Source organism: Vanessa tameamea, chromosome 11 (assembly GCF_037043105.1).
Source record: "Vanessa tameamea isolate UH-Manoa-2023 chromosome 11, ilVanTame1 primary haplotype, whole genome shotgun sequence".
Classification (NCBI taxonomy): domain Eukaryota; kingdom Metazoa; phylum Arthropoda; class Insecta; order Lepidoptera; family Nymphalidae; genus Vanessa; species Vanessa tameamea.
The window spans coordinates 6,164,780-6,187,724 of record NC_087319.1 but is presented as its reverse complement, the minus strand read 5'-3'; the positions used below and the strand labels follow the sequence as shown (position 1 = coordinate 6,187,724).

At 30.3% G+C, this 22,945-nt stretch overlaps 1 protein-coding gene across 1 annotated transcript; it reads left to right on the top strand.

The window, feature by feature from the left end:
• Positions 1-10,210: 10,210 nt before the first annotated feature.
• Positions 10,211-22,682, top strand: LOC113400940 (uncharacterized). Its single transcript, XM_064216315.1, has 7 exons — positions 10,211-10,352; positions 11,616-11,751; positions 11,984-13,299; positions 13,546-13,717; positions 20,611-20,748; positions 20,995-22,316; positions 22,479-22,682. The coding sequence occupies exons 2-7, from the start codon at positions 11,623-11,625 to the stop codon at positions 22,651-22,653; spliced, it is 3,252 nt and encodes a 1,083-aa protein (XP_064072385.1). The 5' UTR covers positions 10,211-10,352; positions 11,616-11,622; the 3' UTR covers positions 22,654-22,682.
• Positions 22,683-22,945: the final 263 nt, after the last annotated feature.

Sequence of the window (22,945 nt, the reverse complement as noted above, 5' to 3'; positions counted from 1 at the left end):
CTAGCACGGAATCACGAAATGTAAGAGGTATTTTAGAATCTTCATTTAAAATATTAATTGAGTGCTAAAATATCACACAAAATCTAATTATCTGCTAAAAACGTTCTTATCTAATTTACGTGTCTCCGGGTTCATTAATTGCCTCAATTTGAAAGAAATAAAATGGTTTAGATGAACCCTCGGCTGTATTTAATTGTTCTTCACTAATTTAACGCGGCAAAGAAAGTATGTACTAAGAAAAACGAGTTTTGGATAAATATTTTGGTTCTGATCCTAATAATATTTTAAAGACATATCTTGGGCGTGAAATATATGTAATATTTCAATCATTGCTGACTTAAACTACACTAATAATAAAAGCTACGAGACCAATTATTATAATTAAGATTCAGCAGCAATCAAATTTCATTTAAATCGGTCCAGTAGTTTTGGCGTGAAAGCGAGACAAACAGACAGGGTTACTTTCGCATTTATAACATTAGTATGGAAGTATGGATTGTTATTTCCCTCGCTAGAGAGCTCCGATAATAACCGCGTCCGATCGCTGCTAAATTCAAAGTGCTACAGGGAGAACCGCGGCCTCCGACGCGCCTATAGAACGCTCCCGCCGGCCCGGCCGGCCGGTACCACCGCAAACGCTACGTTCCGCAATTTTTAAATCTATAATATCTTCGAAAATATTCATTTTAATTACATGCTGTAAAGGGTCATATTGATCTATATTGAATGCACACTTTATTTAAGGCACCTAATTGGATAAGGATTAATGCTATATTGCTTAAAATCACTTCGAAAATAAGCCATTATTTCTCGTAAAAAGTAAACAATAAAAAAATGGTTATTGTGGGCTATCTTTAAGAGATAGACATATACCATCGTGAACTTTTTTGTAGACATTTTTGAGGTGTACAATTCTGTAGTACATTATTTTGATCTATCTAGTAGGGTTCAGCCAGCGTTTACAATGTAAGCGCAAAAAATGTATAAATTTACGACATCACATTAGAAACTTTTAAAATTATCAGTATTACTTAACTATATTGTCTATGTATTATATAAAAAAAACCTTCCTCTCGAATTACTCTATCTATTAAAAAAAACCGCATCAAAATACCTTGCGCAGTTTTAAAGATTTAAGCATACAAAGGTACATAGGGACAGAGAAAGCTACTTTGTTTTATACTATGTAAATAAGAAGATGCCTTGCTGGGAACAAAATATTATAATAAGAATTATATTTATGTGTGAATAAAAATCTTCGGATATGAGTCGTATCGGTGTGTGGCTACGACACAATTTAACGAGATCGTCAGCTCGCATTTATTTACTTGGCTACTGTAACAGTTTCCTTTAAGTATTCAATTTTAACTCAATTTATTTTACTAGGGTTTTTTAACTCAATATGTTGTAGTTGTTACTGATTTTATATTTTATTTTTGCCAATAAATCATGAACCTTTTCACTTTAAAGCCCTTCTGTCGTATTTTTATTTCAAAATGTTTAATTCAAAGCTTGAAAAGGATTAATACCACGAGAATCTAGTTTTACAACAACAAATCCAATTAAGGTATCCTTGGAAATGTGAAGATCGAATTATCCTAGACTCGAGGGATCGGGGGAATAGGATATAACAGTAAGGTTCAAGTGAAAAATATTTTACACTCAAAAGACATTTAGTTGAGTAATGAAAGCCTGTCTAAAGCTTGACCTACTAACCAATATACCTACAAAATTAATAAAACTGATATGCATGTTATAATAACTTAAATAAATCAATTGTCATTTTATATGAAGACAATACAAACATATGTAAACGTATCTAAATTTTACGTTTATATTATTAGTAATACATATATAGATGCTATATTATTTCATTCTATCCATATAAACCGTGAAGCAATTACAGTTACAAATAAACCCGCTTCACGTTCATATATCTCTACTATAGTCTGAAGCGTCTAATTGCAATGCCTCAGGTAGGAATGTTGACAAACGTAAGGCACGTCAAACTAAGGCAGGCTCATTAATTAATGCTCACAATAAAGCTTTTCAGTAGATACTTTACTAGATTTTATGTAAAAAGACTAGCTACAGTTTATTATTTTCAATGGCATCTTTTTTTTAATAATTATAAGTATTTTTTTCTAACCATTTTGACTCTGTTGGCTTTTTGACTCCTTTTTTTATTTTCAAAATTTATAATTTCTATTTAGTGACTATGTCAAATTATAGAGAAATTTATCCTATTAAAATTTTATTAAGTCAATAATATTAAGCTTTAAAATCTACATATGTAACACATTAGTAATCATAATGTACATACATATGTAATATATTTCTTCAATTGTATAGTTAAAATAAAATATTGAGTACCTATCTCATTTTAACATCGGGTGTCATTCCATTAGCATATTATACAATTGCATATTATATATATATGCATATTAACAAATTCTTTATAGTAAAATAATTTGGAATATTTTTACATTATGCTTACTTAAAACAGATACTATAATAAAACACATTTCCATAAAAATTGCTCAACAAGTTTACGCCTGATTTAATAAGTGTCATCACATCGGAACGAGTGTTGCTAATTTAATTTTTCAGGTGCTAGTTTCGATTTGAACTTATGAGATGTATAAGTATGTTTCCGGTACTTTCCGATATTTGCTAATGAAATCGCTATATGTCAATAATTTTATGAGGTGAGTCTCAGTTTTGCAGAAATCTTTCAAAATATGACATTAGATTTGAGAACTTAATTTGAGTTTCAAAATATTTAAAGAGATTAAATAATACTAGCAATGTCAATCTACGAATAGAATCACAGCAAATAGTAAAGAAAATAGGGTAACAATTTTGATTTGAAACTCCACATACATACAATAGAACTATATAACAACCATGCAATATTCTTAGAAATGATTTTCATAATATTTTGCTTTAATTGAAATTTTGCAATTGATTCAAACCCTTGTGTTAACTTCTAATATTGCTTTTAAACTGTTTAAGTTTATATCATCATTTTACATTTATAGCATTACTTCATATCGGGATTTGAAATGGTTTCTAAGGATAGTCTGCAAACGTCAATCAACAACTAACGTCAACCCAAACGTAATCACAGATTCATCAGCACGTACTCAATAAAAGCTTCGTCGTTTTCGATTTCAGCAAACAATTTGATTATTCATCCTGAAACCGTTGTCCAAATGTCCACAACGTCGTTTACTCGTTAATTGTCGGAAATGTCCAAACCGTAGGTATATATATGTTGTCAGGATCAGCTGTGACCACGAGATGTTACCAGATAGACTATTGCGGTATGGTTTTCATATTCGATTCAATCTCAATTTAAAAAAATATTCTTTTCAATATTTTCTGTTTCTACTTGTAAGGTAGGTATATCAAATAAAAAAGATAATCATTTGATTATAGCGAATAATTTTACACATAATTTGCACCATAATCTAGCCAGGCATGGTAACATAAATATTAACTAAGTTAATTTATTGTAAAATGTAACTATCCTAAGTCATAAAGCTAAAATTGCTAAGGAAACTTGTTATTCATTTATAAAACAAGAGGAACGATTCAAGCTATACAATAATACTTTTTTGTTTGTAAATAACAATCTTAGCAATGACAAAGAGATGCTTATATAGTCTTATAATTAATTGTTTTATTTCATATTTTTAATCACAATGGCAAGCCCTTAGGGATTGCTATCGCTAGAAAAAAAATAGCATAAATATCAGTCCATTTTCGATAAAAGTTTCAATGCATATATTCCGATTTTTAATTTCGAAATAACAGCCTTTATTTAAAACATCTATACCTAACAGTTAACTTAATAAGAACCTTGTTTACTTAGTTTATTACGGCCTTAAGGGTTTAGTCGGCGAAGTAAATACTTCCTCAGCAACCGCAAGGTCACTGAGCATTAAGTTGTTTTAGGAGGATTAAAACAAAATTTTACTCGGCTTAAGTGGAACCTGTCATGCAGCTTACCTCTAATATTACGCCCCTAAATTGTACCTTACGTGAATTGGGATATTATTATATCTGCGTAAACAGTATCATGATAACGTTTCTGTAATGAGAATTTAATGGATATTTACAAAACAAATGTAAATATGACCTTATTTTTTTCGATAAAAATAAAAATGTTTTAAATGACAACTATAATATTGATGACATAATTTTTCTAAAATCGGAATAGCTTGTTACTTAAGTAATGTGTTTAATTCTGTTTATTGAGAATTGATATGGACACAGTACTAGCAAATGTCCGCTTCCTTACACCACTGCGTGAATACTCCTGGGAACTAAGATGTGATGTCCCTTATGCCTGTGGTTAACTGACTCACTTGCCCTTCGAACCGTAACAAAACAACACTTAATATTGCTATCTCTTTCATTTAGGCCTCACATTACGAGGAAAACGTTGGAAACATTAGGATTTAGTACAGTGATTCCCAAAGTGGTCCAGGTGGACCCCCAAGGGTCCACGGGAGACTTGCTGGGGGTCTACGTAGGCGTGAATAAAAAATGGGGGTCCATAAGATGTTAATGGGGGTCCACGAAAATGTATCTGCTTATGATAGTAAAGAGCAAAAATGTAAGCATAGTTTTTATAAGGGCCTACCTACATTGTTTTAAGTACCTAACTAAACAGATAATATTTTAATAAGGCAAGCGACTGTTACTTGTCCAAACTTGCGTATTCGATATTACGTACAATTTCGTGTACAGGCTTGCAAAGCGCTATCCGCCCGACAATGCTTAATACTTGTTCAGACATGAAATTGATCACCACTATAAATACTTGATGCCTTGAAGGTTTTTTTTTTTTTCGTCATCAGTTTAAGAGAATCACTAACAAATTCATAGATTTTAATTGCTGAAATACTCGTAGGGTTACTAAGGATAGAATTAAAAGCACCAATATTAAACAAATTTAAATTTAGTTCATATTTTAGTGTTTCTCTCAAACTGTGGCTACGGACAAATGCCAATAGGTGGTCCACGAGAAAAATAAGTTTGGGAACTACTGATTTAGTATTTACATACTCTTTTAAATAAAATAACTTATATATTGTCTTAAATTTATTGGCTGTTTCTATCACTACTAAAAAGAAAACTTGAATATCGCTTTTATATGATCTCCATTTTATTATACCCACACAGACAAAATCGATTCTGTCGATTCCTTAAAGTATCAAGTGTAAGAGAGCTTCTACAACATACTCGTAGGTCTCAGACGTAAGATACGTACCTACACTGACAGGCTGCTCAGACACAATTGAAAAAGCTCCACGTATCGAACAGTTATAACTAATATATTTATAGATATTTATAAGAAGAAACAAAACATAAGAGAAAATTGATTTTCAAATTTACTACTTGCACGATCTTTTAGTTTTTGAGCATTAACAAGGAATGCAGACTGGTAAATGGTATTGTCAATATTAATGCGCCACCAACTCTGCGAACTTATTGCGAAAATTGTAGTTACACTGGCTCACCAAGTCTCAAAACCTAACACAACAATCCTAAATACATGTATATGTATTGCTGCTTGCGGTACCTACCTAAACGGGTTAGTTTCAATTAGTGAACCAGTCACAGCATACTTGTATTTGAACAAACGTACAAAGTAACGGCGTATTTAATACAATTTGGCCGACATTTTTAAATAAACGTACACTGCAATTGATATAATCTACTATCAACCCACCCCGGTGTAACGTAGGTGAAAATTATAAATAAAGAAAATGAGAAATATGCTTAGCAAGAAAATATTTCGTTGGTATATTTATTTTATAACGTTTATTTATTAAACAATTATTTATAACTATGACAATAATGAAAAATATTCGACCGTATTTTAAGTTGCACATAATTTGGACACGATTATATCTTCTATATAAGATAAGTATTCAATCTAATGTTTTAGAGTAAAAAAAAATCTATGTATTTAGTAATTCTAGATAGTTTGCAGACTGTTGTAAAAATAATTTAATTTTTCAAAAATGGATTTTATTTGTTTCAATATTATGAATAGCTCTCTTACTCAGTATCATTTAATTTGTTGGCGATCAGGTGGTACCATACCAGTTTCCGATAGGATAATATAGCTTATTACCAGAATGACATTTCAGATGTTACAATGCGAGTATTGTATATCTCGCTCGATTAATATTTTGTCTCATTCAATGGGCGTTATGAGTCTTTTATATATCATATTTTATTTTTATCTATATTAAATTCCCAAGGTAACTAACATATTTATCTGAATAATTCATCAAAAAAAGACATTGGTAAAGAAACCATATTATTCGATACAAGATTATATAAATGATAAAAAAGCGTAGAGTTAATGCTTGTTGACTTCCAGACATAATTACGTTCACAAGGAAAAAAAACCGTATCGTATATAATTACTCTCTGCAGGATACCTTGTTATCCAGAATATCAGAGGTTAGGGATCTGGGTGTACTTTTAGACCACAAGTTAGCGTTTACTTGTCATATCGATAATATCACTTCCAAGGCTTATCGTATGCTTGGGTTCATCTTGAGATTGAGTAAAGAATTTACACATTGCTCCACCCTTATTCTTTTATTCAACGCATACGTGAGGTCTATACTTGAGTATTGTTCTACAGTTTGGAATCCCAATTATGACATCCATGTAGATAAGATAGAAAGATTACAAAATAAGTTCTTAAAACATTTGCGATTCAGAGCTGGTTTATCTGATAACGAAGATATCTCTAAAATAGTCCCATTAACTGTGCGTAGACAATTAAGAGACCAAATATATTTGTATAAAATAATTAATAACATGGTTGACTCTAAATATCTTCTAAGTAACATATTATTTAAATGTCCTCGTCTTAGTGCTAGAAATAATTCATTGTTCTTTGTACCCTCATGTAGAAATAAATTTACAAAAAATGTGTTTTTGTACCGTTCTTGCTTAAATCATAATAATAACTTCCAAAAATTAGACATTTTTTGCCCAAAAATTGGTGTATATAAAAGAGCAGTTCGTGATATCTTAAAATGTTAACTGTTTCTAAATTGATAATGTACTTATATGCTGTTTTTATTTTTGTTTTAATTTTAATTGTAAATATATATATATTTTTTGTGTATTAGCTTTAAGTGGAAACTTGATTGATTTGTGTTTTATGTTATTTTTGTTTTATATTACAGTGTTTTTAAAATTGTTTGTTTCCCAAATAAATAAATAAATAAAACAATATTTTATGCAACATCAATAGTATTGAACCAATAATGATATCTATAGCAACACCTTATGTTAGAATATCCATACTTGCTCAGCAATAATTAAAGTACGGCCCTATAGTACGGAACAATATAGGTTTCCATAGGTGAAAGATTTTTTAATATGTTGAAAAGTTTTTGACTTTATTCATTACAAACAAATATATCCTCTGAGGATATATTTGCATTCATATTAATGAATGCAGACTTAGATATACATACATACATCTATTTATACATACGGTAATCAAGGATAAAATATAAGAGTTAGTATTCGCTTGCAAGATTTATATATTTCACTGTTAATAATTTATTTATAAGTGATACTAGAAACGTAAAATATGTAATTAGCTATATTATTTCATGCTGGTTCTTCTCTGTAGAATTAACACCTAGAACCGGCAGCTTCACTTATAAATAACTAGTTAACTTCAATTCAAAGTTCAATTAATTTAATTAAGTAAGATCACATTTAATTAAAGGTATATTTTGCAGTACGTAGTTTGTGGTTTTATTAATTCATCATAACCTGCATAAATCAAAATCATAACCTATATTCTAATACTTAAAAGTATAATCTGCTGCTGAAACTGATTAAATAAAAATAAAAAAAAGTTTTAATTAGGATGTTAATTAAAGGGTTAAGTAAGGGCAACAATTAAAACTTTACAACGAGCATTAGTAAAGCTAGTTATAACGCTTTAATAACACTTTAAAATTTTAATAAGCTATAAAGAAACATGCGGTTTAAGACCGTCATACGAAACATCGTAAACTCGTAATATTAAGTTTCGGAAGACCGAAGTACCATGTGAGCCCGACGTAACATTATATGAGGCGGAAATTAAAGTTTGCTTCGTAAAATTTTCGTCTATTTTTACTAGTATGTAATTTAACAACAAAATATAAAAAAAATCCGCATAAAACAGGTTTTTACTTTTAAATGTCTCGGCGTTCTGAAAGAGTTTCAAATTAACCATTGTTTATCTTATTGAGCGCTAATATAGAGTTGCAACATTAAACCGTTAGCAAATGCTCTAACATCGCAAAAAGTTAGACGTCTCAATACTGAAGTCTGGCCGCTGGGAGAATGCGTTTCTATCGTCTGACGGTTAGTTAATAAAGATTCGCTACAGAAATAAATGGTTAATATAAACTTACAGCACAATATGAATGTAAAATTAGGATAGAGCCTTCCATCAGTCGCAATTGATGTGTAGTATCTAACATCTCACCTTAAATGCCAAGTCTATATTAATAATTTCGTGCAAGTCTACGATAGACCCTGTAATGTTCACATGTAATGTCGATTTACAAGTTACATTAAATAGATATTATGTTTAAATATCAGCTCGCTGTGCATTCAGAAAGTGTTTTCCAAATAATAATTACGTGTAATTATTAAATATAAATAAAAGTTATATACTATTTGAAAAGTAAATGATAAATCGTATTTGTTTATTTATATTTATTTTACCCGAGCGAAGCCGGGTTTTCGTCTAGTAATATTAACATGATATCCGCTCGGACATCTGGTACTATGTGACAACCAACTCTAGCGCCACACACGCTCATTAGTCAAAGCAAATAGCGCGCGCTTCCCCGGCTTCCTGTTACAAACTTCCGTCTCTTTTTATGAAATCACTCCCAGAAAGCGAAAAAAGTCACACATCAAAAATACAGTATCCTTATAGTGTTATGTTTTAAATATAAATAATAAGAAATTGTATTGATATAACTATTGGATCATACTCAAGTGTTCATACCTCTATAAAACATGCAATCATCAGTAAGTAAAGATACAGAAGTATTTACTCAGTTGTGCTTCCATGAATTCGTTTGTACACAATAAACAGCCATTACTATGTGGAATAAGTAACAGATAAAAATATAGTTATGTTTATCACATCTCATTGAAAAAGATTTGATATTTCCTTGAAGTTAATTCATTTTATTTTATATTCACGTGAAACACGCCTAATTTTGTATAATTTTTGTGTCAATATAATAACACACTTTAATACTATGTCTTTAGAATTATAAATGTACATTTTATGTGTGTGCGAAGAAAAGTATCAAAGGTATGTTCAACATAACATCTCGTCCATCACTAGTTTAGTAGCGATTGGCACGATTACATCCTGCAAAAAAAATGCGTAGAATCGGAAATAAAATAATGCGTAAAAGTCTTATATATAGCATATAAAAAAGCTATAATTATATTAATTATATAAAAACGAACATAAATGCATAATATCTAAGCGTGACTTTTAATATTTTATTTAGTCGGTAGCAGAGATAATATTATTAAAAGTATAAGAATAATTTAGATAAACATTTATAAAAAAAAACAGGATTACATCACATAGCCTTGAATAAACTTGTATTCTTTGTATAAATTTGTTTTTGATTATATACTAATCTTGTATCGCTTACTATATGTATATATAGTAAACTAATCTAGTAAGTAGAAATATAAATATATGCTTTGTGATATCCAAATGGCTAGATTAAAACCCGGACGGTTGCTTTAACATAAACTGTGTTATATAACAAAAGCCATATTGATATTAGGTTAAAATAATGTCGAAGTCATAGACTTAAAGTATAATTTTTTAAATAATAAAACTCTATCGGTTAAAGTAAATCGGAGAACTATGTGTGGAAAGTTCTCATCTATTGAAACGGGTTGTTTTAGAAACGATATCCTTGCTATTTCTATCTCATAAATAATAAATCAATTGAATGTTAATTGTTAATTGTGTGTTAAAATCGATATTACGTGCTATTGTGGTAAGTGTCATATAAATAGGAAACCACTAGTATTATGGAAATTGTGTTTTTGTACCTACAAGTGCGGAATCCTAAAAAGACTGGCTCATGTGAATGTAGACATTTATAAGTCGACGTGTGTGTATTTCTAGTTTATATACATTTCCGTTCATCAAACGAAAGACGTTCCAGTAGTACCAATCAATTTATGATAAAGACCTTAAAATACTAATATACGTCAAGACACTGTAACCGGACTTAACTTTGAGAAACTAAAAATAAGTAAGTATTCTGATTTAGTATTCGATCCGTGATCGTGTTTGTCTGACTAGAACTAAGAACTGGACTTAATTTGCATATCTAAGAACATATAATTTCTCATAAAGATTTTATTCATAGGGATATTTGTATTTGTATTTTGCAATTAGTGTATATTAAAGTAAAACCTTAACGCATTCAGCTGATTAAAACAAGACAGACGGTGCTGTCCCGAGTGTGACGACCATTTTTTCAAGGATGAAGAATCCAGTATATTTAGATTCACAGGGGACATAACAAGTTAGATTCCGTAATTCTTGCAGTTTCAGTATCTTTGAGCGATACTTTTAATATATACTATAATTACTATAACAGTTACTTTATTGAATATTTCATTATATTCATTCCAATATATAAAACTGAACAGTTTGTTTGTTTGAAGGCTCTAAACTTGAGAAACAACAGTCTTATTGAAAATAAATGTGGATACATAAATTATAAATTAAAATTATAATACCAAGTTTTTGACTTAGACTTTAGACCATTTTACATTTTAGCATATTATATAGTAAAAATATATTTCAATTACGAAATTAACTTGTATATACCCACCCAAGATAGGTAACCTACATATATTTCTGAATAATTAATAATAAATTGTAGAAAATTGTCGCAAAGAACCTATAGTTTTTTACAATTTTGTAATGGATAAAAAAAATTGTAATGAATTTACTTTAAAAGACATGCTATCGCGGACTGTTCTGTATGTTTGTATTTTTAAATACCTAGGATTTTCTAGTTCATTGTTTCGGTGTATCTCCTAAGGTTTAGCCAGCTTTAGTCATGTAAGCGTACAAAACATTTTTTTTTTTTGTGAAAACTCCGTCATGGTACAAAATATTTACAATTTATATGTATTCCTCATTCCTCGTTTTTTCTATTAGTAAATACCACATCAAATTCCGTTGATTTGTTAAGAAGAAGTTAGTGGAGATAGACAGAAGCAGGAACAGACTTTGTTATATATTAATTATAGATTATAGACTTAACCTTTTAAAATGAAGATTCAAAAGTACTTTTAAGATCCTACTTAAATTAAGTACATTTTGATTCATAATAATGTCACATAATAATATATTTTATAAACAAAATAATAAGCTAATACCAAAATTATTAATATTAATAAGTTTTCATTATGTCAGTATGTATATTACTTAGATATATCCTGCTTCTTCATAACCTGCACATATAATGTTTGTTAATATATTTATACTTTCATATTCAAAGGATAATAATGGTCCAAATAAGAATCTCAGATGGAATTTTAGAGGGAGAAATGGTACAAAATATATATGGAGGATCATTTTATAGTTTTAAAAGTATTCCTTATGCAAAACCTCCTATTGGTGATCTAAGATTTAAGGTTGGTAACTTAATATAAGTTAATATAATTTTTCAAGTAATTAATACACTTTTGTACTAATTTCGTATTATTATATTTTTAATTTAATTAATTCGAGTTCCTACATTAATTTGTATTTTAACCTCTAATACTAACTAGCGACAAAAGTATATAAAATAAAACAAAAGTGTATTAAAAAAATGCAATACAGATTTACTTAAGTAATATTATTAAATTGAACTTCTATGAATAGGCCCCACAACCCGTTGAACCTTGGAATTATATCCGTAACGCAAAAGATTCAGGACCTGAGTCGTATCAATCCGATTCTTTCTTCCAAAAAAAGATTTTTGGACAAGAGGATTGCCTATATCTTAACGTTTATACACCTGATCTAAAACCTTACAAATCTTTCCCTGTAATGGTGTGGATTCATGGCGGTGGCTTTTTAAGTGGTAGTGGAAATGATGATATGTATGGTCCTGAATTTATAGTTAATAAAGACGTAATTTTGGTAACCATAAATTATAGACTTGGAGCTCTAGGTTTTCTTTGTCTGGATACGGAAGAAATACCAGGAAACGCAGGTATGAAAGATCAAATTGCAGCGTTACGATGGGTACAAAATAATATAGAAAATTTTGGCGGAGATCCTAGCAATGTAACAATATTTGGAGAGAGCGCTGGAGCAGCGTGTGTTTCGTGTCACCTTATATCACCAATGAGTGTAGGTCTCTTCAAAAGGGCTATTATACAAAGTGGGTCTATCACAAATTATTGGGCAAAATGTCAAAAACCACGTGATCGTGCTTTGATTCTAGCAAAAAAGTTAGGATGCTTTACAGAAAATGATGAAGAACTAGCTAAGTTTTTCAAATCCCTGCCCGTGGAGTCCTTGATCCAAATTAAACTACCGATAACAGCATCAGAAAATTTTATAGAAAAGATTCATTTATATTTTGCAATAGTCGATGAAAAAAAATTCGGCAATAATGAGAGATATTTTTATGAAAACGGTCTTACACTAAATATTCATCAAGGTGTTGATGTAATTATTGGATATGTGGAACATGAAGGAATAATAGGTTTGAAAACTGATAAAGACTTGAGTGTGATATTGGATCACGCAAACTTTTATCCGGAATATTTTGCACCAAAATCTATGGCTTTCAAAACCACAGTGATGGAACAATTGGAAATGGGCAAGAGAATTAAAAAATACTATTTTCGCGAAGATATAATTTCGATTGAAAATCTGGAACAATTAGTTAATTTTCTTACAGCTGAACTTTTTGTTTACGGAATAATTGTATTCGCAAGATTTGTTGCCCAAAGTAAAAAAAATAAAATGTATATGTATAAATTTAGTTGTAAATCAAAAAGAAACATATTTACTAAAATATTTGGGGCTGACAATGTGTTGAGAAATAAAACATTTGTGTGCCATGCTGACGATCTTGGATATCTGTTTCCTATGGAGGTATTGCTAGAAGATGTAGATATGAATTCAAAAGAGTATGAAATGATACAAACAGTAACAAAACTATGGACAGACTTCGCTAAATTTGGGTATGTTTACACAGCTTTATATTTTAATATGTCCATCCTAATACACAATTTTTAAAATCAATTTTGCGAATAGATTTTATTTAAAGATTTTATCTATGAATAAATTAGACAAAGGTTACATCATGCTTCCGCATTTCATATAAAATAAAGAATCACTTTTAACAAAGTCGTACATTCTGGTATATTTGAGTTTTTACGCTAAAGGTTATTCATTGTTTATATTGCATAAGAATTTAATTATTCCAGATGTCCAACTCCTGACAAAAGTGCTGGGGTAGAGTGGGCGCCTTACACTTTAAAAAAGCAAAATTATGTAAACATCGCCGAAAAAGTTATTGCGTGTGAAGAACCAGAGAAAGAAGATATCATTTTTTGGGATAAAATTCACGCGCATCACTTTCCTCACTATGCATTTTATGTGCCAGAATAAAACTATTGCCAGGTTATTTAAATATAAATATTACTAGCTATCTCTGACTTCGTCTACGTCAATTAGATATTCCCATAAATCAAGTAATTTATTTGCCTTTTTCCCTTATACTTGCATAATATAATAATGCTAGGATATAATTTAAAAATGTTTTTTTGACGTGGCTCCTGTGGGATAGCATTTTTTTTTACTTCTAAGGAAATTATAAGATGCATAAATAAATAATCCATTATGTTTGTGGTTAGAACCAACTAACTTCAAACTTATCGAGAGTTAAATTATTAAATTTAAATTGAAAGTTTGTAAAATCATTTTCTTATGTTATGTTGGTAGCAGAGCCATGAAACCCAAAGTATTTTTTTAAGGAAATATATAGTAAAGTAAATATAAAAAAAAAAAATTAATACAATACATAAAACACTTGTATACGCTAAACGAAACGATGTTGTTCTAAGCCGATTAATGAATAGTCAGCGACAATTCACTTAATGCTGTTTTATGGGAAAAGAAACATTCAACTAATTATAACATTATTTATTTGCAATGTACCTGCTTTTTGTTTCTTTTATATTTTACTAATAGTATTTAAAACGGGATATTTATCTACGAATGTCTTGTTCACGAGATAATGTCGAAATATCGAACTCCACCAAATAAAAATAAAAAACATGGTAAATATCCCGTTTTAAATACTATTAGTAATAAAAATAACCATGTTAATTTAAAACCTTTTATATTTTATTTCGTTATAATTGTATATTTATAAGTCTATAGGTGTTGACAACGAATACCGATGTACCTACGGATAGATCCAATAGGGTTTTTGTTACATCTTAATACAGTACAATATAAATAAAATTTATATTTACTTAAAATAACATTAATAAAATAAAAAAGTAGATATTTAAAAAGCCCCAGCACCAAGCTAGTTAATTAATACGATATTAATTATAAATATATTCTTGACATATGTATTCTTATAGCAACACCCAAAAAAAAAATATTTTGATGTTTTTAAATAATATAACACTTAGACGTGCGCAATAATATTTATTATAAGCGATTAATTATCACTTATCTTAGTAATCTTCGAGTTTAAATAGAAGTATTGTTACTTGTTTATGTATGTGTTTAGTCTTCCGCATCCAAACACGTAGGTGATTGTAGTATGTGTTTGTAATTTGCACACGAAATTGATATTATCTTCATGCAACCTTGTACGTAACAATTATATAAAGACAAAAACTCAAATTATTACCAACATATTATAATATACAATTAGGAGAGCAAGTACTTGAGGAATGAATATGTGTAGAAATTTTCCTCTACCATTTTTGTTCAACGTTTAAATATACTACATACGTAATAACATAAAATATATTTTAATTTTATACAAATAATGTACTTCAAAACGTATCACTTATGATCTTTTACAAAATAATGTATCACTTTTTGTCCAGATGGCATTAATTGTTTGGAAGATTTGTTCTTTAAGCTAGATTAAATATTCCTGTCATAAATTATTATTTATAAAATCTTATACTCGGCACAGGTATTTTATAAAAATACGTCGGACATCAATACATCAGTGCCAAAACATTTTTTGTCATCTGTTCACGTTGACCGTTGTATTAAATATATAATATATTAAATTAGTCTCCCGTATTTCACTGAGATTTTAAGTTTTAGTTGTTTTTATGCATGTTTCGAAACATACGATTTCAATCGAACAAATAACAACGCCAGATACTGCCTCCCCGCATTCGATTATTTTCAAGAAATGTAAATTAATAAAAATAAGTCTCATAAGATTTGTAAAAGTTCTTAACCTTTAAAAATATATGGTAATTCTCTGGCATGGCACAAAGGGTTACTAAAAAGAGGAACTTATTTGACCCATGTTTCATCCCGTTTTAAGAACCAATTCTCATTTCTTGATACGCGTATTAGCACTGATGACTTAAAGAATTTTATTCCTAAAAATATATATTTTAGATGATAATATATAATTCAAATATATTATAAATATATACACACATGTACTGTAATGTTAATAAATAACGATTTTTATTATTACGACAATTATATAAATATATATTGGAAGGCAAGAGAAAAAACTGTAGGAGAAAAGAGAAATAATAAAAACTATTTTTTGCTGCTAAATTGAGCTGAGATGGCTCAATGGCTAGAACGCGTACATCTTAACCGATGATTTCGGGTTCAAACCCAGGCAATCACCATTGAATTTCATGTGCTTAATTTGTGTTTATAATTCATCTCGTGCTCGGCGGCGAAGGAAAACATTGTGAGGAAACCTGCATGTGTCTAATTTCAACGAAATTTTGCCATATGTGTATGCCAGCAATCCGCATTGGAGCAGCATAGTGGAATAAGCTCCAAACCTTCTCCTCAAAGGGACAGGAGGCCTTAGCCCAGCAGTGGGAAATTTACAGGCTGCTAATGTATGTATTTTTAAAGTTTTAGGAAATATCAGTTGAAAGAGAAATGTTGAGATGTTCATTGCAATTGAAAAAAACATATCAAAGCAAACGCGATCGCTACTATTGGATATTTTATTTCCTATTGAGTTCTTTGATTTTATCATTTTGAAAATTTTAGAAAAATTTACAGCATTGGAAATAAATGTTGCTAAATCGCCTTATTTAACTTACTTACTAAATCTAATGAATTTAGGTCACAAAGTTATTTAAGAATAGGAGAGCTGTCAATAAAATATACATTAATGCAATGGGTTGAAACGGCAACATATAATTTGCCGCTCGTTATTTAATAGTCCTCCTCGAGTTAACGTTGACATCTAATGTTTGTCTTAGTCAGCCGAAAGGAAGTATTTTACATATACCAATATTAGTAAAATATACTACTCATACTGTGATAGCATATGTTTTTAAATACTACTAGTATTTATTGTCTGTATTAGCTGCAGAGACAACCGGGTAAATTTATAATTGGGTTAACAAATTTTGTACAAAACAAATATTAAATCAAATACAAGATGTCATAAGGATAAAGTCTAAAAGAGATGCAGGTCCGCTATGTGAAAGATGAATACTCATGAGTGTATGAAAGCCAGTGTAATTACAGACTCAAGAAATTTATGACATTATAGTGTATGACAAAACCATATAAACATTTAACATCAAATTGACACGATATCATTGGTCGAGAGCTTAAAATCTATGATATTAATTATGGGCAAAAATGACATATTGAACGTCGGCGTAACTGTTATAGGAACTTTGGAAGTAATATTAAAGTGAGTATAGGTAGTTTAGTAGAATAGTGTTATATTATAAATAAAGATATATTCAAAATAAGTCAAGAACTGCTAGTAGCGAACAATACATCTGAGGTATTACCAAATCGCGAGACATACGTCAACTTAAGGTTTGTTAATCGTTATTAATTCTTAGATCGGGATAGACTAAATATATTATTAGCGACGTCTATCAGTAAAAGTGATAATGGATACGTATAAAATAAACTATAGTTTCATAAAAATGCAGGAGCCATTTCTTTGTTTTCTGTCAAGACGGTTACTTTTGATATACTTACCTATTAATTATTTGAATGAAATAGCAAATAAAACCGCAAGGTATAATAAACAGCGAGTAGTTCATAAATAATAAGTACTATTTATATTCAATTCGACGACAAGCTATCTTTTCGAGGAAAATTCTGTTATTATCGATTTAGTCCAACTGTATCCTTTGATAAGGATACATGCGCGTAAATTCTTTTGGTTATCATAAATTTAGTATGTTTTAGATATTTATTTGATTTTGTTTATCAAGTTTTAATTCCTAGACTGCTTTTGTTGAGGTATGTTTGTTTCTATAATACACTTGTATTTAATTCAAATTATATTGTTAGTGGATTAATCTCCAAACCTTCTACTAGAAGAGAGAGTGATCGCTCCTAGTACATTTATAATTCATTTACTTTTATACCTTTTTAAATTAGAGGCGAGTACGTTACATATTTAAATTATATCTTTCATATTCTGTTGTAAAGTTTGTTGTATCTATACTAACTTTTTTTTTTAAAGAAATTAATATGATTATGAGTTGTTAGCGATTTGTCAAAGCCAAGTTTATTTTTATAATTGAGAACTGTGGACGAGCTACATACATTACATACATTAGCAGCCTGTAAATTTCCCACTGCTGGGCTAAGGCCTCCTGTCCCTTTGAGGAGAAGGTTTGAAGCATATTCCACCACGCTGTTCCAATGCGGGTTGGTGGAATACACATGTGGCAGAATTTCGTTGAAATTAGACACATGCAGATTCCTTACGATGTTTTCCTACACCGCCGAGCACGAGATGAATTATAAACACAAATTAAGCACATGAAAATTCAGTGATGTCTGCCTGGTTTTGAACCCGAAATCATCGGTTAAGATGCACGTGTTCTAACCACTGGGCCATCTCAGGACAAGCTACAGTGCAAGATAAAAAATATATCGGTCGCGCAATATACTTACATCAATATTATTATTTTAAAATGTACATCGACTGATTATTATTATCTAATGCACACGAACAACACATACAGACATTATCACACGAACTAAGATAGCCACTAGGTAACGAAGTTCGATTACATTGCAAAACAAAGATTATGTGCCTCGTGTCTTTTATGAGACATTTTTTTTTTCTGTATCAAGAGTAATATTTAATTTCGCTATTTCATTGTAATCACTGTTGACATTAAAAAGACTCTACCCATACATTTTAGTATACAAAAATATTCATGAATAAACCTATTTTTATCTGTTACGGTATAAATAGAATTAAAAATATTTTAAGTTATTATGAACCTATTGTTACTTATGTTCTACTAATACTTGAATCTGGAGACCCCGCTTTTTCATAATATTTCACAATCATTGCCGTCTTTACCATAGGGCACATGGAGCACGTGCCCAGGTCCCCCATCCTGAGAGGGCCCCGAAGAACCAACAATTTACCAAATAAAACCAAAAAATATCTAGCAAAAGGGCCCCAAATTCATGGGTGCCCAAGGGCCCCAGCATAGCTTGATTCGGCTCTGTTCATAAGAAATAAACACAACGTACTCTATATATTTCCGTTGAAGTTATTGTGTATAGTCGTATGTTGCAATGTTGTCTAACAGGGCAAGCGATTTAGATCTTCAATTTCTTCGTATAAGATTTTTTTTCTCACGCTACAACTTTTGTAGCTGCGTGCACTATTTCTTCCGTTATTTACTTCACCTGAGTTGAGACCATTTCTTTTATTTTTCTCTTGTTATAACAAATATGTGCAATTATTATTATTTCATATCATATTATTGTCACCGTTATATTTTAAGTTTGTGTTTGTGTTTATTTTGCCTATGTTCGTTAGTGGATTTTTTGTATGATTTTTTTTTTTATTGTTTGCCCCATGAATTCTCTAGCTTTAAGTTGAGGGGAAAACCCTTTTGGTATATTTGCTTTTACATAATTTGTCCAAATAAATAAATAATATAAAAAGTGCCTTCCATTTATGGAATAATTGTTTGAGAAACTATCAATCATTTCACAATCTCGTGTAATGATAAGAATATACTAAAGGAGATTCAAATACAAATAGGTATTACATAAAATTATGTTTGTAAAAGTTAAGATTTTTAATACAACACTTTTCAGTTTAACTCATTACTGCCAGAAAAACCACTTGTATTATGTATGTATGCGACATTACCATAAAACATTTACAATCATTTATACATTTTTAACAATTAAAAAAAATATACATTTCTTTCAGTACTTATAAAATTAAAATAATAATAATAATATAACGTCCTTTAGAAATGTATTTAGCCTACATGTAATAGTTTATACATTAATTCTTATCACAGCTAATGTCAAAACCTGTAAACTCATTGTAACCGAGACCATAGATCCAAATAAGAGAGATGTGATTATATGTGATTAAATGACGCTTTAATATGATCAAGCTAATACAGTGCCAATGTTTATCGTGAGGTCCGGTTGTGGTATATCTTAACAACACTTGATCAATTTGCTATTCTGCTTACCCTATGGATACAACAACATATCTATTTAAAAATATCGCTTAAATGTAATACGGTTTAATGAATTTACGAGTGGACTAAAGTCCACTGAGGACATCAGCCCCTCCCAGAAATATAAAGGTCCTAGCTTCCGTATCCAATCGGTTCCCGCCACATTATTCAGATCAGAGTAGCTGGAGTGTAGTGTTTACTGCGTTTGCCGATCCACGGTCTCCACTCTAGGTCTTGCATGTTCCAATGACCATCGACATAACTACCACATTGCCACGCTAGTCTGTTAATTTTGTAAGCTAATTTCATTTACGTTATCTGATTAAAAGACACTTCGAGCGTAGATCACTCCAATAAAGGCTTAGCACTCTTAAATTCATGGACTGTACCAACAGTTCGATATAATTATTAACTACGATTATTGAACGTATTCAATTCAATTTAATTTCCATGTTAATAATAATCTCGTGTTTCAATTAAAATACTATATCGAATAGGTAACGGTTTTTAAATATGATGCTGTCAGATTTTTAAAGTTTGGCGCTCCCTATTTAAATAAATAATAGTTAACCATAATAAAAGCTTGCGATGCGGGCTAGAAAAATAGAGGTTTACTTTTCCCTTAGAATAATTTTCCTTGGTAATCACCAAGGTAAGCTTAATAAATTTCTCGTTACGGTATATAATATAAAATAATAAGTGCCCGCAAAGATAGACATTATTAAATACAGTCTTAAATTGTAACCAATTTCGTTTTAGATATTATAAACGCCCACGACGAGTTATCGAAGAATTCAAAGACAAGTAATTATTATTATTATTTAGCCTAAAGTGATGACGAAAGTCAAGGTTGCAGAAGGAATACTTGAAGGAGTAAAAGAAACCAATAAGTATGGTGGAGAATTTTATAGCTTCAGAGGAATTCCTTACGCAGAACCACCTATAGGTCACCTTCGATTCAAGGTAAAATACACTATTTGTGTATAAGGTAGCATAATATTCAATATAAAATATCAGTAGCTCATTTTACGAGCATTTATTTTTAATGCACTAAGTGATAAACTACGCGATATGAAAATATATTTATATCATATAAACTTCACATCGAGCGTTGAGGGCTTGGAATTATAACGAAATTAATTAGGAGATAATGCAGCAGTGCCAACCGCCGTACGGATACAATGTTACATTTTATTTTGTTTTTTTCAGGCTCCACAATCAAAAAAACCATGGAAAGGAGTACGTCAAGCCCGTTACCACGGATCTAAGTGTTACCAGTATGAATATATTCAAAATGCGATTCAAGGCAGTGAAGATTGCTTGTACCTCAACGTATATACGCCAGAACTTCAACCAGATACTCCTTTTCCAGTAATGTTTTGGATCCACGGCGGTGGCTTAGTGAGCGGGAGTGGAAACGACAACATGTACGGTCCCGAGTTTCTTGTAAAACAAGGAGTTATTCTTGTAACAATTAATTATAGACTCGAAGTTCTCGGCTTTCTATGTCTTCACACCAAAGATATACCGGGTAATGCAGGAATGAAGGATCAAGTAGCCGCTCTGCGATGGGTCCAGAAAAATATCAGGAACTTTGGTGGTGATCCACAAAATGTTACCATATTTGGTGAAAGTGCAGGAGGAGGATGTGTTTCATTCCATTGCTTATCTCCTATGAGTAAAGGCCTCTTCAAAAGGGCGATAATTCAAAGTGGTTGTGCAACCAGCTGGTTATCGAACATATCCATGCCTCGAGAAAGAGCTATAACACTCGCAAAAGAATTAGGCTGCACTTCCGAAAACGACGATGCTATTTATGCCTATTTCAAAAACGTCTCAGTTCATCAACTTGTTAACAAAAAAATACATTTAACGTTGTTGGAAATTTCAAAAAAATATATTCATTCATCATTCGGTGTTGTTAAAGAGGAAGAATTTCCAGATGTCGAGCGATTTTTTTCCGAAAATGTATATGACGCTATTCGGAAAGGATTTCATGAAGGTATTGATGTAATAAATGGATATACTGAAAACGAAGGTATTATATTTCTAGCAGGAGATCGCGACATGAAAGAAATATTATCCCAGGCTAATAATTACCCAGAATTTTTCGTACCTAAGGCATTTGAATTAAGCTATCCAATAAGCACACAAATTGAAATTGGAAAAAAGATTAAAAAATATTATTTTCAAAACTCAAAAGTATCTAATGATACAATGGATCAATTCCTAAAATTCGTAAGTGCAGAGTCCTTTATATATCCAGCCATATTGATGCAGAAAACAGTGGCGAAATTAAAAAAAAATAAAATGTACTTTTACAAATTCACATGTAAATCTGAGCGAAATGTCTTTACACAATATATTAAGGTATCAGATATGTTTAAAAATGTAACAGTAGTATGTCACGGTGATGATTTGCCTTACATTTTTCCTTTTCGAGAAATCAACCAGGAAATTGAAATTAATTCAAGGGCTTATAAGATGATAGACAAAGTCACCAAGTTGTGGACAAATTTTGCCAAATTTGGGTAAGCATATTTTCGCATATTTTAAGTTTATCTTATAAAACAATGTTTTGGCAAACATTTTTTTAAAGAAATAAATGAAAAACCTTCGTTTGCTATGCCAATAAAATGTTTACTATAATATGATATAATAATATATATTTTTTAATAACAATATTTTTATAGAAATCCTACACCAGATGGATTCAAAGGACTTAAATGGAACCCATACACAACAGAAGACGAACACTTTATGGATATTGGGGAAGACCTTAAAATTGGTTGTTCACCGGATGAAGAAGAGGTGGAGTTTTGGAACAATATTTTTAAAGAATACCATCCTCAGATTTCAATTCAATAAATTAAATATGAACTGTAGATAATGGCATATAGCGTTTCAGATATCGTTATTACTAGTCAAAAGAGAAATTATGTAATTTAAATATTGAAATATAAAAAATATATAATAATTTCCCTTTACCGTCTCCTATATCCTTTATAAATAATACCTATTAACGATTAATGATTTTTCCATAATTATCAAAATTGTAAACTGATTAATTTTAATTATTTTTAAATTTTATATGCTCTGGGATTTATATTTCGCCATTGTTTTTATTGACGTGTGACACGTGGCATAGTCATGTGATATT

Coding starts and splice junctions, on each gene's coding strand:
- LOC113400940 (XM_064216315.1), top strand. CDS start 11,623: ATGGTCCAAATAAGAATCTCAGATGGAATTTTAGAGGGAGAAATGGTA. Junction 11,752..11,983: donor TTGGTGATCTAAGATTTAAG/GTTGGTAACTTA, acceptor TTCTATGAATAG/GCCCCACAACCCGTTGAACC. Junction 13,718..20,610: donor TTCCTCACTATGCATTTTAT/GTGCCAGAATAA, acceptor ATTATTATTTAG/CCTAAAGTGATGACGAAAGT.